This window comes from Pelecanus crispus, chromosome 2, assembly GCF_030463565.1.
Source record: "Pelecanus crispus isolate bPelCri1 chromosome 2, bPelCri1.pri, whole genome shotgun sequence".
Lineage (NCBI taxonomy): Eukaryota > Metazoa > Chordata > Aves > Pelecaniformes > Pelecanidae > Pelecanus > Pelecanus crispus.
The window spans coordinates 126,728,580-126,744,400 of NC_134644.1; the positions used below are offsets into that span (position 1 = coordinate 126,728,580).

Consider the following 15,821-nt stretch of genomic DNA (forward strand, 5'->3'; position numbering starts at 1 on the left):
ATTTAGAGGAGGTCAGAGGTGCCATGCCTTTCAGTAAGTATTTATCATTATTACCAATCACTAAGTATTTATTTCAGCAAATAACTATTATTTCTACATCAATGTAATGTAATAATGTATTTTCACTTTGACTGGATCCTCCACCAAAGCACTGAAACTACTTCTTTTTAAAGATGGTATCTTGCAGTTTCTTGTTTTTAGAAAACTAAAGACTATACACCAAAATGGCATCCACTTTAAATTCTGAAAACTGATTATGTAGATGAAGTCTTAAAAAATTAAGTCAATATGACTAGGCAGAAGTTTGACCATGTGCTCAGTTGGCATAAAAACTGCAGAGGTACACTGATTTGAATTAGCCAAAAATATGGCTCTTCAGTGCTTCCAAAAGCTCACTGTGTATTTATAGCTCAGGAATAAGCTTTCCAAATGCAAAATCTGTAGCTAAAAAGAGGATGGTTATTTTACAGTTGTTAAGATGCTATTATGCAAGTCAGCACTGACTAAGCTAATAGAGTCAGGAAACATTTTTTTCCTGTGTCATGGAAAAATACTATTAAAAATTTCATCAATTTCATCAAGGTAAAAAGGAAATTGTTTTTTTGAGAAGTAAAAAAAAAAAAGTGTTTTGCTTTGGTATCTCAAAAATACATTCAGATTTTTGGTTCACTCTCTCTAGTTTTTCTTCTGGTTTTAACATTTCAAAGTTCACTTTTTACTGAAACTTAAAATAATCTGAACTTGGAGAAAACCTAGCCTGTTTTTGTTTGTTTTTTTTTTTTTTTAAATGTCCAAAAAGGAAATACCAGCACTACATTTCTCTCAAAAAATTGAAGCCGAGAGATTTATTGAGACTGACCAAGTTTTCTGAAGTGTTTGGCAGAGCTTGGAGTCATCAGGGTTTGGCAAAAAGGTTTTTGCCCCACTGGATTCCCTGGCAGCTGGATCCAGCAGCAGCAGGAGCCAGGCTGCTGAGATCGCTGGCCACAGGAGGGAGCAGCGCCAGAGCCTCAAAGGCAGCGGTGCCACGGACCGGACTCGGAACACTGGACTCTCGCACCGTACTACCATGGTGTGCTTTAGCAGCCTACTCTGATAGGAGCCATCCATCCGTGCCCTTCACTAATTACCCGACTGCTCAACTTTCACCTAGCCTGTGCACCCAACAAGGTAAATACCCAACTCGCTGCTTGACTATGTGACTATTAACAGAAGTCAAAAATGCAAAAGGGAAGATACCTTGCTCATCCCTTTTGTATGTAATTCGTTTTTTTTTTTTTTTAAATGTTAGGGGTTTTTTTTGCAGTGGTTCTCATTTTGCAGGGAAACTATTTCACAGAGGTGCTGTGAACTCATGTGAGTATCGACAGCAGCAGAGACACCCTTACTGAAAGAGAACTACGTCACATTTGTACTTACAGGTTATTGGAAGAAACTATCCCTTCGCTTTTTAAATGGTGAGCACAGACCCTACCGTGAATGACGGACCTCAACCTCCCCTGCAGCAAACTAACTGTGATTACCAGCTCATGTAGATTCCTTCTTGCATAAAGCTATGTATGCAGTCATAGATCTTAAAGAACCGCCACCTTGTCCCTCCACCACATTTCCAGGGTGTAGCTGTGCAGAGGGCTGCATGACTTTGATACTCATGGATTACAGTTTGAAAAGGGAACAGTAGTTTGTAGGTCCAAACAGTGAAATCGAGAAACCATATGTGATAAATACACTATGGTAATACTTGATTAGTTTGTATTTGACGAAGAAATGTAGCGCTAATATAATTTTTCAGATCTGAAGAGGATACACATCATCATGCAGCAAAATGAAGGCAGAGCTGGGGAAGGCCATAAAGCTGGGAAGTTTCTTCTTCCTACTCACTAGACAAATGACACTAGAAACTTACCCTTTGTATTAATGAAGAGTACTTTGTTAGGAATACATTGCCCTCATAGTCTCTTTGACAGCATCACATGGGCAGTGTTCATATTATGATTCCCATACATATCTCTTTCCATACATTTTTCTAAGTGCCACCTTATGACCTCAGTTTGTCTAGTTTCCAGGACTTCAGTGGAAATAGATAAATGATAGAATTTGTCTATTAGTAAACTTAGACACAACTAGATATAAACCAATTTATCCTGAAAACAATCTGGGATTAGAGAGAAACCAATTTAGTAAAGTGACAAGAACAAGAATTTTCAGTTCTAATCAGAGCCATAACAACAAACCCATCTATGAACTGGAACAATTTGATCCTTTTGACATCAAGCTTTCCCATCTGAGGAAGAAAAACCTCAGAAGAGTTTGAAGCCAAACTAATTTACATTTGTAAAGCAGTTTGCTGTGCTGTTTTTATTTAAGTATGATGCAGAAACACTGAAAGACATTCCAGTATCCCAACTCTCAGATGCATCAAATGAACAGAACTGGAGAAGGGCACTATGCAAAAATGGCAGTAACCCCGCACACCCATACATTTCATATCCTGGCTGAGGGGTCACTTCTTCAGGTAGTACAAACAGAAAGCTAATGTATTCCAAGAACACTAAATTCTGTCACCAAGACTTGCTACTGCATGAGAAAATGAATTTATCTTCCCCATGCAGAAAATTCTGTGCTAGCAGAGGATTTCCAGCATGAAGATAATTGTTAGGAACTGGTAATGCCACCTTTATGGCCACACCAGGAGACTAGCACAATGAAAACCAGTCCAACGTATTTAAGAGAAAAATCGGACCTACTGTCTATGTCAAAAGTTTTTGGAGACCCAGATGCCATGCATGAATCATGGAGTAATTTAGGTTGGCAAGGACTTCTGGAAGTCATTAGGTCTAAGCCCCTGCTCGAAGTTGGGCCAACTTCAAAGTCAGGTCAGGTTGCTGAAGGCCCTGTTGAATTGATTTTTAAGTATCTCCAGATCCTCTCTGGGCATCTGTTTGAGCATCTGACACTCTATTGTGAGGGACTTTTTGCCAATACATTACCTGGAATCTTGTTCCAAACATCCTGGAAAGAACTGTTTTCTCCAAATGGATTTGGTACACAGTTACTTGTATTTAATTTTTAAAGGACAAACAGAATCAGCCTTTCAGAACAGCTGCATACAATAGCTAAAAGCCATGTCAGCAGACAAGAACACCACCTTAATAAATTGGACATGACCTGCAATCCTACAAATAAAGAATGGTTTCAGGTTCTAAAGTAATTTTCCTGCAATTATCATGCTCCTAATGAGTGCATGACAAATCCAGTATACTGGTACTGGATTTGCCAATAATGTCCTAAGACACTAATCTGTGAGTATATTTTTCTAGTAAGCATTTAAGTAGTCATATTACTTAGTTTCCTCTGGTTCTGAATACAAATTTTACAACAATACAGATAAGGCAGCATATTTGTGTCTTGAACTTCCTTGAACAATAAGTCATTTTTAATAGGAAAGTTGCTGTATTCCGCACTTTAACTAATTGAAATACAATGACAACATTACTGGTAATCTGATTGTAATAGCACTGACTGGCCAGTTTTTATAAAATCAATGGAGTTTTTAGGAATGCTAAATTGCTTAGATTGTTATTTTCGACTGTTGTAAAAATGGCTTAGCACACTGAACAGATTTTTAAAAAGCTTTCTGTTTAAAATCTCTATGTACAAAGAATTAAAAAATGAAAGCGCAATGTAATAACTGAATTGTCTCAAAAAATCCTGTTTGATTGGTTCAGGTGCAAGCTTTACATTACCTATTAGTCTGGTGTTAATGAAGCCTGTGTCTGTTTCCCTTTTTAAATTTTATTTAATTTTTCTACACTTGCATATTTTAAAGGGCACTATAGCAAAAGCCACTTTGATACTGGGCATTTGTGGGGAGTTTGCATTCACAGACCAAAGTAAATGCAGGGAATGTCACCAACCTCCAGTAAGTAATTAATTTCCATGAAATGCCCTGGTTTTTAACAGTTATTGCTTAAAAACACTTCTTTTGCAATGAATGGCCCCATATATTTTCACCAAGACACTTCAGAAATTGATATCCTACTAGGACTAAATTAAATTTTTTATTATTATCTAGCTCTATTACAACACTCACTAATTGCTAGTTTTGAGATTGGTACAATCAATCATGCAGTTTACATTCCCAGAAATTGTTTTAAATTGAGTATTTTCCCATTTTTTAAATTTTAAACTAACAAAGTACCTTCAGGGGTCAAGATTAAACAATCTAAATATTAATAGCTTGAGTATGTTTACACGAAAGCTTTTAAGGGTCACAAACAGAAAGCAGGCTTGTGCAGGTGTGACTTCCGGATTGACTTAAGCAGCTCTAAGCCTGCACGGTGGCTACAAGAGCTAGTCCCATCCTTCCCTCCACCCTAGCCATACTGTCCTGATACTTTCTTTGTGTTTAGGGTTGTGCATTGTAGCCCACTGAATCAACCATCCTGTTGATCTAATTAAAGATGACAGGACAAATGACCCCTTTGAAGGCAGTGTGATGACAGATCACTATTTTATATATAAATTTATACACATAGATATATGCATATATAGTTATATATACAAAAATTGATATATATGGATAATCTACATTTTCAGTTTCAGATAACAATAAACCTACTATCATACTGTGTGCTGAGTTAAATCTTAGGTATTCACGAAACTGTGCAACCAGTGGCATATCTAGCTGTGACTTTTGTCGGTTTGCCTAACAGAAGGGCACATGCTGTTCTTAAAGTAATAAAACATGCGTCTTAGTTTGAAATGTGTGCAGACATGCCAGTAAGAATATTCTATCATCAAATTTCCTTTGTAACACATTACTGAAGTTAGGCTCTGTCGCCACTAAGACTTTTAAGATGGCTCTAACATCAAGGATAATGATGTACTAGGTCACCATAGTAATGCTCTTAATACTGAGGTAATGTTAAGTATAATGTTTTACCAAGAGCATGAGATATCCTGTGTATATATTACTGGATGTATGACCATGTGTAGTTCATTAATTCATCCGTACACTGAAGCTGTGAGGAGAGAAAAGGATGCGTTTGATGGTTTTATTTTGAGCCCCCTTTCCAAGATGAACTCTCCCATCCATCATGTTGTATTCCTACCAATTCACAGAGTATTACAAAAATTGCCTGAATGTTTACTTGATTTTAATCAACAAAGAGCACTATCTTGCTTGGATCTTTACACAAGCATACTAATTTATACAAGCATGTTAACTACAAACTTCCATGTTACTGCGTAGGGCAATCTCATTGCTCTCTACAACTTCCTGAGGAGGGATGTAGAGAGGGAGGTGCTGATCTCTTCTCCCTTGTATCCAGTGACAGGACATGTGGGAATGGTTCAAAGCTGCACCAGGGGAGGTTTAGACTGGACATTAGGAAGCATTTCTTTACCAAGAGGGTGGTCAAACACTGGAACAAGCTTCCTAGAGAGGCGGTCAGTACCCCAAGCCTGTCAGTGTTTAAGAGGCATTTGGACAATGCCCTTAATAACATGCTTTAACTTTTGGTCAGCCCTGGAGTGGTCAGGCAGCTGGACTAGATGATTGTTGTAGGTCCCTTCCAACTGAAATACGCCATTCTAAAACTGACCTGCCTCTATCTAACAGAGAACACATCAAGAGAGACCTAGCAATAAAGACAAAGGATACAGGTTACAGGCAGCTGAATGATCTGATGTCTAAGGGCTTGCCCACTCCTCCCTCCCTGGTTCCTCCCTCACATTGTTCCCACACGTTCTTCTCCTGCCCTTTCCACTCCTACCTGTTTATCTTGCGCCAACTCCAATAACTGTCAGACCTTGCTATGAACCTCTTAAACTCACTGATGGAGCAGAAAACTGGTTTTGCCGTGTTAGTTTTCTATGACGTTAGAAAGACAGAGTGAGCCTCAGAGGGCTCTGACAAGCTCCAGAAGCAGCACAGTGGAAGCCAATGTTCAGAAGCAGGAAGGGATGTGGGAACACACTCCCCATCTGCCAGCCACGTGCTGTTAAATCACTTCCTATGTCACATGAAAGCATGTGTTCTGGCTGCAGTACCACAAGCAGCTGAGCTAACCAAACAGCTCACTGCTACCAGAAAGGGATTCTCCTTTTCCTCCCCCAGTTCTTCCTTCCTGAACCCATCCTCTCAAAGGGAATATCCAGCAAGGACAAAGAGGATGTTCAATTTGATTTGCTTCTTTTGGTTCTTGGGATGAGGTAACTACACTAAAGTAATGAAATTATGAAACGGAAATCACTGGTTGTGATATCGAATTTTGACATGGAGGCCAATTAAAATCCTGGGATGAGCTCATGGAGATTGGCTTGTGCGTAGCCACACCAGTGACAAAAGCACCATCAATCAGCATTCGCAAAAATGGATTGGAAGCTATGTTTTAAAAGTACTTCAGAAAACACTCCCGCATCACCATGGGCTTGTCCTGGATAATCTACACTGTATTCCAGTTTCAGGTAACAGTAATTCTCCTATCATACTGTATGCTAAGTTAAATGTAGGAAATTCTGATTAGAAACATACAGCTTAAGGAACAAGAATCAATCTCATGCAGTCATTTAAAACATTAACTGCAGTAACTCATTAACTGCCTTCATTAAGAGATGAACCACAGATAGATATATTTACCTCATGTATGTCTTTCATCCAGCTTGCTATACTTTGAAAACTGTCCAGATTTGTGATGTCATATACAAGAACAAAGCCTTGTGCGCCACGAAAATAGCTAGTACTAAGTGTATGGAATCGTTCCTGGCCAGCAGTATCCCTGAAAGAAATTGTAAGAAATCACACACACACAAACAAATAAAAGATCATCAAACTGCAGAACCCCCAAGACAAATCACCTTATTTTAAGGAGTATTGTCCAAATTTTGAATGGTGTACCCTAACAGGAAAGGAACAAGAAAATACAAGGATGAGAGAAAATCTGGGTGCCAGATACAGCAAAGAAATACACTGGAAATTTATTCTGAATAATGCAGCCCTCCTAGGGAAGCTAAACCAGTGGTTGAAGCCTGAGTGTAACTTCAAGCCCACCACTGCTTCTTTATACACATAATCATTAAGATCAGTACAACTCAGGTGATAAAAAAAAATCTGGGTAGAAGCACTGCAGGAGTCAGATGACATCCCATATTTTGACAAGCCCTTTGTAAACTGTGACACAGACAGTAAGCTGGTTTAGATGGAAGGTAGGTTCTGGAAAAAAGCCATAAAATACAGTGATGCATAGACTCCTACACATAACTATGCCTTAAGAAAGCTGCAAACAAGCCTCCAAGACTTTTGTATTAAAACCTAAGATGGAATAACTGCAGATCTAATACCAGTCAGGTAATTCATGTACAGAGTTACTCCTTGAGAAGTTAAATACTGCTAAATATAGAAAACCTTCAGTATTGGATGCCTGGAGAGATGGCTGTCAGTAGCCCTACACAGCCTTTCGAAAAAGTTCAGAAACAAACAATAGAGTGTAGGTTCCCAAAGATTCATTTTACTAGCTTTCTCTCGGTGACCCTTTTGAACATGCATTTGATGGGTAATAAAATGTAAAATTTTCTTGCTTTGTCACTTCCCTCAATGTTCCTATACAATTAAATATACTTACTATGGATTGTAGATCTGCATTGGTTGTATGCTGCAAGCTAACAATGTTAAAGCAACCTCTTTTTAACTTATATTAGGTTGCTGCAAAAAGTATGCTCCCCTAGGCCAAATTCAAATTTTAAAATGACCTAGTAGGAACAACTGCACTTTAGGAAGACACACAATTAAAAGCAGATGAGATTTTTTCATGCTGCAATGTAATTTAGTTGGCTCTCATTTGTGATATAAATTAAAACTTACCATATTTGAAGTTTCACTCTTGTATCATTAAACATTACTGGCTTTACTTTAAAATCAATGCCTAGAAGAAAGAAGAAAATCTGTAACATTTCTCATAATAACATGGATTCGCTTTGAAGATTGTATCTTAGCTCTAGTTATCATGCAATTTTGAACAGAAAGTGAAAAGGAACTGTATCAAACAAAGAATAACTAGCCAACCATATACATTCAAAGTGGAAGTTGTAAAAGGAAATTATTCAATGGTGAAAACAACTATGTGCCAATACATTACACAAATACAATACAAAGCAATGCCAATACAAAGCAATGGAGGGGCAGGTCAAAGCAAAGGTGCAGATACTCTGAAACTACACGTAGGTGTTTCCGTGAACAGGCAAGTGACATGACAGCAGTTTCATGGCCTATGCACAGTAATACTTGGCAAATATACTGGTGATTTCAGTTGTGTCCAGTTTCATCACAACAGCAATGGGGAGGTAGAAACGCTTACAAAGCTGTCACATGCGCAACACCATGTTTCTGTCCTTACTTCCAAATCCCTAAAAAAAAAAAAATCTAGGGTTACATGAACAGGAATAGGAATTAGCTGGACTAGTTAAATGCAAAGACAAACATATGCTGGATTTCATTCAAAATGAAGAGGATCGTCTCTACAGCTTTAATCACTGTATATCCCAGATCCAGAGTGCTAATGCTAAAATCAAGCATTAGCACTTGAAATCAGTGCAGAATGTTGCCTCTACACACACTACAGATCTTTCCTCAAAGATACTTTCCTTATAATTTATAGTGTTTTCCTTTATTATATTATCAAATTAGTACTCCAAATGTGATAGATGACACCTGCATATATGGGCTGTTGAAGCTCCAATCTTAATACTAGAATATTGCTGAAATTTGAAATACTGTTTGGTAATTTCTCTGTTCATTTTTTCCCACTGAAAATCAATAAGGCTATTTTTGTCAATTATATAAAGTGAAGTTAAGGTGACATTGCGACAGCTGGCCATACTGCATGGTCAAATTCCTTATGGTCAAAATATGGCTACTTAACATGACTTCAGAGTGGCTTTTCACCAGTAGTAATGTCATTTGAAAGAACTATACAGAATGAAAAAGCACAAAAATTTTAAATTAATAATACCACTGCACTGATTTCTGTAAGAACCTGTCTGCCAAATTACTTTATCAAAGGAAAGCATCCATGGCAGTAAATCAAAAATGTGATAGAGGAAATGCTCCCTTCCTTTTTACTGATGGATGTATTGTGCACAAAACTTTGACAAGTACACTCTCACATGCATGGTTCCAATGCTATTAACATTTGTGTGTGTATGTGGTAAAAGAGTTTAGGTGGATTTTTAAAATTATTATGATAATCATGTCCCTCACTTAATGAATTTTTATTGAAGCTCCAATGGAAAGGAAAGATGAAATAATATAATTGGTATCTGTAATTAATATTACACAAAGCTTCCTTGATGGAATTAATAATGTCAGATGAAAATGTAATTTAAGTCAAATTTGCTCATGTAAGGTGAAATTCCAACATGATGGAAAACATTTGCTCCTGAAATTCACATGGTATTGTTTAATTATCTGTATCACTTCCTACAATTGATGTTAGAGCAGTTGAGAGGGACAGAGTATGCACTGGGAGGCTGGAATGTCACTTTCAAATGGTGCATTGGGAATGCAGCAAAAAATTATAACCCAGCCAGGGATTCCCAGACCTACAGGAAACAGTTCTTTGTTGACATACATTTTAATAATAAATTGCTATAAGCTTTTTTTTTTTATTTATAAAAAGGGAAGCAGAGTGCTGAATCAGACTAAAACTTAATCTAAATTAAAATAAGACTTATTGACTTTTTAAGTCAACTTCAAAATTTATTGACCTAAAAGGTCAATGAATGTTAGTGAAAAACAGAAGTCAATATGTTCTGCATGCATGAATTGTTCATGTCTTTATATGAAATTTCCAGCAAACTTAGCAAATTGGAAAGACAGAAAAGAAAAATGAGAAATATAATGCCAAAGACAGCTCACAGATTTCAGATGCTTTTAGGCCCATGTATTATACAACATGATCAACATAACAAAACGAGCATTGATTACCGCTCTTGAGATAAATGTTATTTGAATGCAACAGCTTGTACTTGCTTCTTTTAAGCTGTCAAAGAAAAACAAGGAGGAGTATGCTGGGTACAACTTCAAATTCTGGTTGTTATTTCCAAGTTTTATAGCCATGAGATTAATTTATTTTCTTTATATTCCAAATAATAAATATGCCCATATTAGGACTGAGGCACCTTAAAGACAAATTAGGTCTAAAAAGCATCAAAATACTCAGCCACAGGGGGATTCAGCTGTGAATTACCTTTCTCTTCCCTCAATATCTATAAAATAGTCTTTGGCCATCTGCAAAAGTCCTCTTCAAAGAGGTCTTTTGCAGCTGGCCTAGAAAATTACCACACGTTTTTCACCCCAATACAGCTGGCAAGTTCCTGATATAAAAGGCTCAAAAAAAATACGTCTATCCAGAGAAAACGTGAGTTTGAGCAGCTTGGCAGGATGCAACAGCGATAGCATGGACAGAAGGTGGTACATGTCGAGGTGCAGGTTCTTCCTAGCCCACTTACTGCCGTACAGCATCCTCAACTCTGGAAACAGGGAAGCAGTTGGTATCCACTTCTGTGCCCAAGCTGGGCAAGCGCCCAGCGAGATGTTGTGGGTTGAGGTTCCACCATCTTACTCCTACTTAACCCTTCCTAGCTGTTGGTGTATTACTTGAATCAGACTCTTTTCCTGTACACGTCAAGGAATATCTGAAGTGGAATGGTATCTGAGCAGTCACAAGTACCAATAGTTACTGCTTAGGTAAGAAAAGCAACTCATGGGGTAAGATGGTTTGCTAGGAAAGTAAGAGTGACAAAAAATCGTGACATTAAGGAAAAAAAAAAAAATTACTATTAGTGTTGTTAACACAGGACATGTTTACCTTCAATATGATTCAGTTTTGTTGATTAACTCTACTTTATTTCCTTCTAAAAGTGCATATCAGGGAACGTCCACAGACTTCAGAGCCAGTTCTCTTATTCATCACACATTAAATCACTTGAATTTGCAACTTTGCTTTCAATATATATTTTTTTTAAATATAGGCATTAAAAAGCAAAAGTTTCTTTTTGAGGAAAAAGTCAAAACAAAATTAGCCTTTTTTTTTTTTAATCCTGAAGTGGGACTAGCACCACTCTCAGCCATAACAGATTTGGGAGGACTCACACCTCTACAGAAATGTTTCTCACAGAAAATGTGTGCTGTGGGATCACAGCCACCGTAATACAGCAAAATAACAACCTCACAGACTGTGAGATCACAGTCCTGTTCACTCGTGTACAAGGGGGTTTTTTGTTCATAAACTTTCTCTATGGCTTTATATGCAATGCCATTGTTTAAACAAAAACATTTATTCTTTATAGTCTATTCATAATACAATGCATCTGCCTTATGATGCGTATAAGTTTAATTGGAAAACTATAACTGCTTATAATTTACCCAAACTGTGTAATTGAAGAGGAGGAAGGGCACCCAGCCTTGAGTGTTTAAGTGCTGCATAAAAAGCTTTCAAAGAAAATTTACTGTGGATGCCTTCCCTGTTCCCCCCCCCCCCCCCCCCCAATATACAATTTTAGAAAAGTTCACTATGACTGGAGCCTACTACAAAATGCTTGGGGTTTTTTCTTCCCCCCCTGCAATAACATTAGGATTTTTCCTAGTAACGCAATCCTGTGATTCATGATGATACAGAAATGAGACTTTCATCAACCTTTTAACTTCTGTGCCTACAACCCTTTGCCACTAAGAAAGGTGGTGGCACATGATTTTGCAAGGAACGCAGATGGCTGAGAGACTGCACAACCTGGATAGTCTTCCCTCTACTCAAATCACCATTCCAGCTGGACAGGTAGGGTGAAAAATCAATTAACATCAGATGAGCATTCAATAGGCTGCATGACAGATCATTTGACTGAGCTTGTATGAAAACAGGCATCCGGATGAAAACAGTTATCTGACTTGGTGATGTCAACAAAGAGGGAGAAGACATCATGAACAGAAAAAACACTGCATTGTGTCTTCTTCCTTTACACTGTTATGGGCCATGACCAATAGGCCATGCTCTTGGTTGTAGCTGTCTTCCTGAAAAGGGAACTTCCACTTCCAACATTACTCTTTCAGAAGCCATCACTCAATCCCAGTCATTTTAAAAGTCTAAGCTCCTAAAATGGAATTATGTGGAACACAGTATTTCAGAAATAACTTTAAAATCACTTCCAGGTAACAAATACCACATTTGGATGATTCATTTTCATTTCAGATAAACATTTCTTTAAAAAGTTTTTAAATCTCTCAAGAAAAGGTTTCAGGAACAGTAATAAAACTCTTAAGGTTAATCTCAGTCCATAACTGTCACAAAACTCTTTTATCTTAAGTACTCCTTCAACTATTTCAACTTGGAAAATATATTCTTAATATCATCACCATACAAGAGTTTTTGATTCTACAGTGGACTGAATTAAAAGAAATTGTGTCTCAAAATAATACCCTCACGGTCAGGAATCTATGTTCCAATATAAAAAGCATCAATAAAGCTGATGTTTATTTTCACGGCCATTCTTTGGGACTCCTTGCTAAGTAACAAGCTGCCTGTTAGAAGGACCAATTTCACACCTTTACCGCTAGTTGCGTTCTTCCCTTTTTGTTCGTGTTCGTTTCAGAAGCTGCTTTGCAAGAATGGGCAAGAAAATGAAAAGTGGTTTAAGTTCAGCCGTTGCCATTCTCATATGGGCAGGCCAAATCATCTCACCTGCTTTAAGTATTCCCTGGACCAACTGCTGCCACAGCTACTAGCTGTTATTTACTCAGTTAAGCCAACTCCTCCCACACTGAAAAAATGTATAAAAGAGCCAGGCATATTCCAAATGCAGGAACACACTACTTCTTGTGCACACTTTAACTTTCTCGTCAAGAGCACAGAATATGAAAAAAAATTCTTACACACACGCAAACTTTTAAAAATGAAAATTTCCCCATCAGATATTGGGAAAATCTCCACAGAAAAATCAAACTACTGCATCCACGTTACACGTTTTCATGCTGACGACCCCGGTTTCAGCATGTGGACAGGCATCCTGCCGTTCCCCGTAGCACCGTGGGGCTGGCGCACCACGGCAGCGGGGAGTTCCCCATCACCCCCCACCTGCAGAGGTGCTGGGGAAGGCAGCATGGTGGTGCAGCACAAAACCACTTTGGTCTGGCTGGGCTAATTATTTCCATCGCAGCAATGGCTCTGCTTTAATAATCACACACGTGGCTACCTACAGTAGACGGTATCTTGACTCTGTGGCGGTAAAATTATTAGCACGAAGTTAAATCCCTTTCTAGCAGGACAGATGGAGGCACTGGGCGTTCGACCGATGGCGGACAGCTCTTTGAGGTAGATGCAGTTTTCTCTGCACCCACACCAGCGTACAGCAACAGGGCCTCCGTCTGCAGTCGTGGGCAGTAAGAAACAAGCTGTCTTCATCCATTTAAAGAAAAAGAGTAGGTTAGGAATGCCCCAGACAAACAGCAAGGACATCGTAACAGCTGGCACAAAGCGGTTCTGGAGCGGAGGTGACACGTTTCCTGACGCCCTGGCAAACCTCCGCAAAGGCTGGAGTCGCTAGAGGTGGCTGCGCAGCCCCGGCACTCTAACGGAGGGAGGCCTGACCTCTCCAGGGCCGGCAGCGCCGAGCTGTCAGTGCCGGCAAGGCCGTGCTCGAAACGTGCACCCGCGGCCCGGGGGCGTGAGGCGCAGCCGGGGAGGGCGGAAAGGAGGAGGAGAGGGCGCGAAGCGGGCGGCCGGGCGCCTGCCGGCCCCGCCGGGACACACGCCAGCCCCCCGGGGCCTGCGGCGGGCGTGCCCGCAGAGCCGCCCGGCGGGGCCCCGCTCCGCCGAGGGCTGCGGCGGGGCCGTGGGGCGGGCTGGCGGGCGCTGAGGGGCGGCAGGCCGGGTGCGCCCGGCGCGGCGGGCAGGTGCCAGCCCGGGGGCTGCGGGAGAGCGGCGGCAGGGCCGGCTGCCCGGGGGGCCCCCCCGGCCCGCGGTCACTCACCGATCGTGGCCAAGTAGGAGGAGGTGGGAGCGCCGGCGGGCGGCGAGCCGGGCTCCGTGTACCTCCGCACGATGGAGGTCTTCCCCACGCAGGACTCCCCGGCCATCACGATTTTCACCAGCAGCGGCGGCTTCCCCGCACCGCCCTGCCCCAGCCCCGCCATGGCGGGCGCCGAGTGCCGGCCGGGCCGGGCCGGGGTGAGGCGGGGCGGGACGGGGGCCGCCCCCGCCCGCGGTTTTGGGGGGGGCCCGGCGGCCGGGCGCCACCCCCGCCGGCGCCTGCGGGGCCGCCGCCCGCCGGCCCCCGCCCCGCACAGGTGGGACGGGCCGAGCGGAGCCCCGGATGCTGCCGGGGAGCGGCGGCTGAGGGGGAGCGGGCTGGGGGGGCGGGGGGGCGCATCTCGGCTTTTTAAACCGGTTTTGAAGCATAAAGCATCAGCTTTTTTTTTTTTTTTTCCAGTCTGACTGAGTGTTGACATCGTTACGCCAGCCAAAAATCTGCACACGTGCTATAGAAAATACCAAACGCGTCAAGCTCTAAATTATTTCATTCCCATGGTGGCCAAAAAAAAGATAAAAACTGAGACCAAAATGGTTGACGTGAGGTAATGCTGTGATCTAAGCCTACGCCGCAGCCTGCAGCTGTCCCAGAGCTGTCACCGCGGCCAGGTCTGTCGTGCTGATGCACCGCGACGGGTGCTGGCCCACCCTCTCCGGATTTTGCGCTGATGCACCGGGACGGGTGCTGGCCCACCCTCTCCGGATTTTGCGCTGATGCACCGGGACGGGTGCTGGCCCACCCTCTCCGGATTTTGCGCTGATGCACCGGGACGGGTGCTGGCCCACCCTCTCCGGATTTTGCGCTGATGCACCGGGACGGGTGCTGGCCCACCCTCTCCGGATTTTGCGCTGATGCACCGGGACGGGTGCTGGCCCACCCTCTCCGGATTTTGCGCTGATGCACCGGGACGGGTGCTGGCCCACCCTCTCCAGATTTTGCCTTCGCTCCCCCTGAGCGGCCAGGGACTGCGTTTAGATGACAGCCGCTTCAGATGACAGCCGCTTGCACCCGGTGTCCCGCCACCACGCTGAGCTGTGCAGTGGGGCCATGTTAGACGTCTTACAGATCCTGCACAGGCTCCCATGTGCTGCGCTTCAGCCGCTGCCCTGAATTAGAATTATGCAATTATACAAATACGCGCTTTTTTTCATGAAGTTTCGTCAGCGGGGAGGAAAGAGGGAACTTTCACAACCCCCATAGCACTCCCGCTGTGAAGTACAGAAATAAACAGTCTGGTTTCTCATTACTTCCTAACGTTAGAGACAGAGGAAACAGTGTTTAAGAATTTCCTCTTTTTCACTTTTGATTCGTTCTCATCTGACAGTCAAAGTGACCTGTAATATACAAAAAAATGTGTCTCTACAGTGTAGACTTGCTGCATGTACGTCTGGATGTTTTTTACCAGAATCCCACATTGTCCAAATTATAAGGCCCTTGGCCATTTGCCAATATGCACATTGAACTCGTCCAGTGTCATAAATTTAGGAATGGGATATACTTTGAATTAAAAGTGCTAATAGACATTTACAAATATGTGTGACTATCTAGGTCTGTGATGACTCCCCACAGATGTTGACATTTTCAACTTCAACTGTTCAAGCAACTCCTCGATCAATTCATGTATCACAGAGCAGTAGATGCAACATACTCGCTTTTTGTGGAGGACAAATTTATGACTCGGTTCCACCTAGCACAATACAGGGCATCCTCTTCTCAAAGGCCAAGTATTATTTCAGGCT

General features: G+C 41.6%; 1 protein-coding gene across 1 annotated transcript in view; it reads right to left on the reverse strand.

Annotated features, from left to right (window-relative positions):
• The window catches only part of LOC104027433 (ras-related protein Rab-10), a 30,747-nt gene extending 16,562 nt beyond the window's left edge, over positions 1-14,185 (reverse strand). Inside the window, exons 1-3 of the mRNA XM_075705785.1 lie at positions 14,023-14,185; positions 7,865-7,925; positions 6,644-6,782 (exon numbers count right to left, since the gene is read on the reverse strand). Coding sequence (XP_075561900.1) covers positions 6,644-6,782; positions 7,865-7,925; positions 14,023-14,185 — 363 coding nt within the window. The remainder of the gene's footprint in view (positions 1-6,643; positions 6,783-7,864; positions 7,926-14,022) is intronic.
• Positions 14,186-15,821: the final 1,636 nt, after the last annotated feature.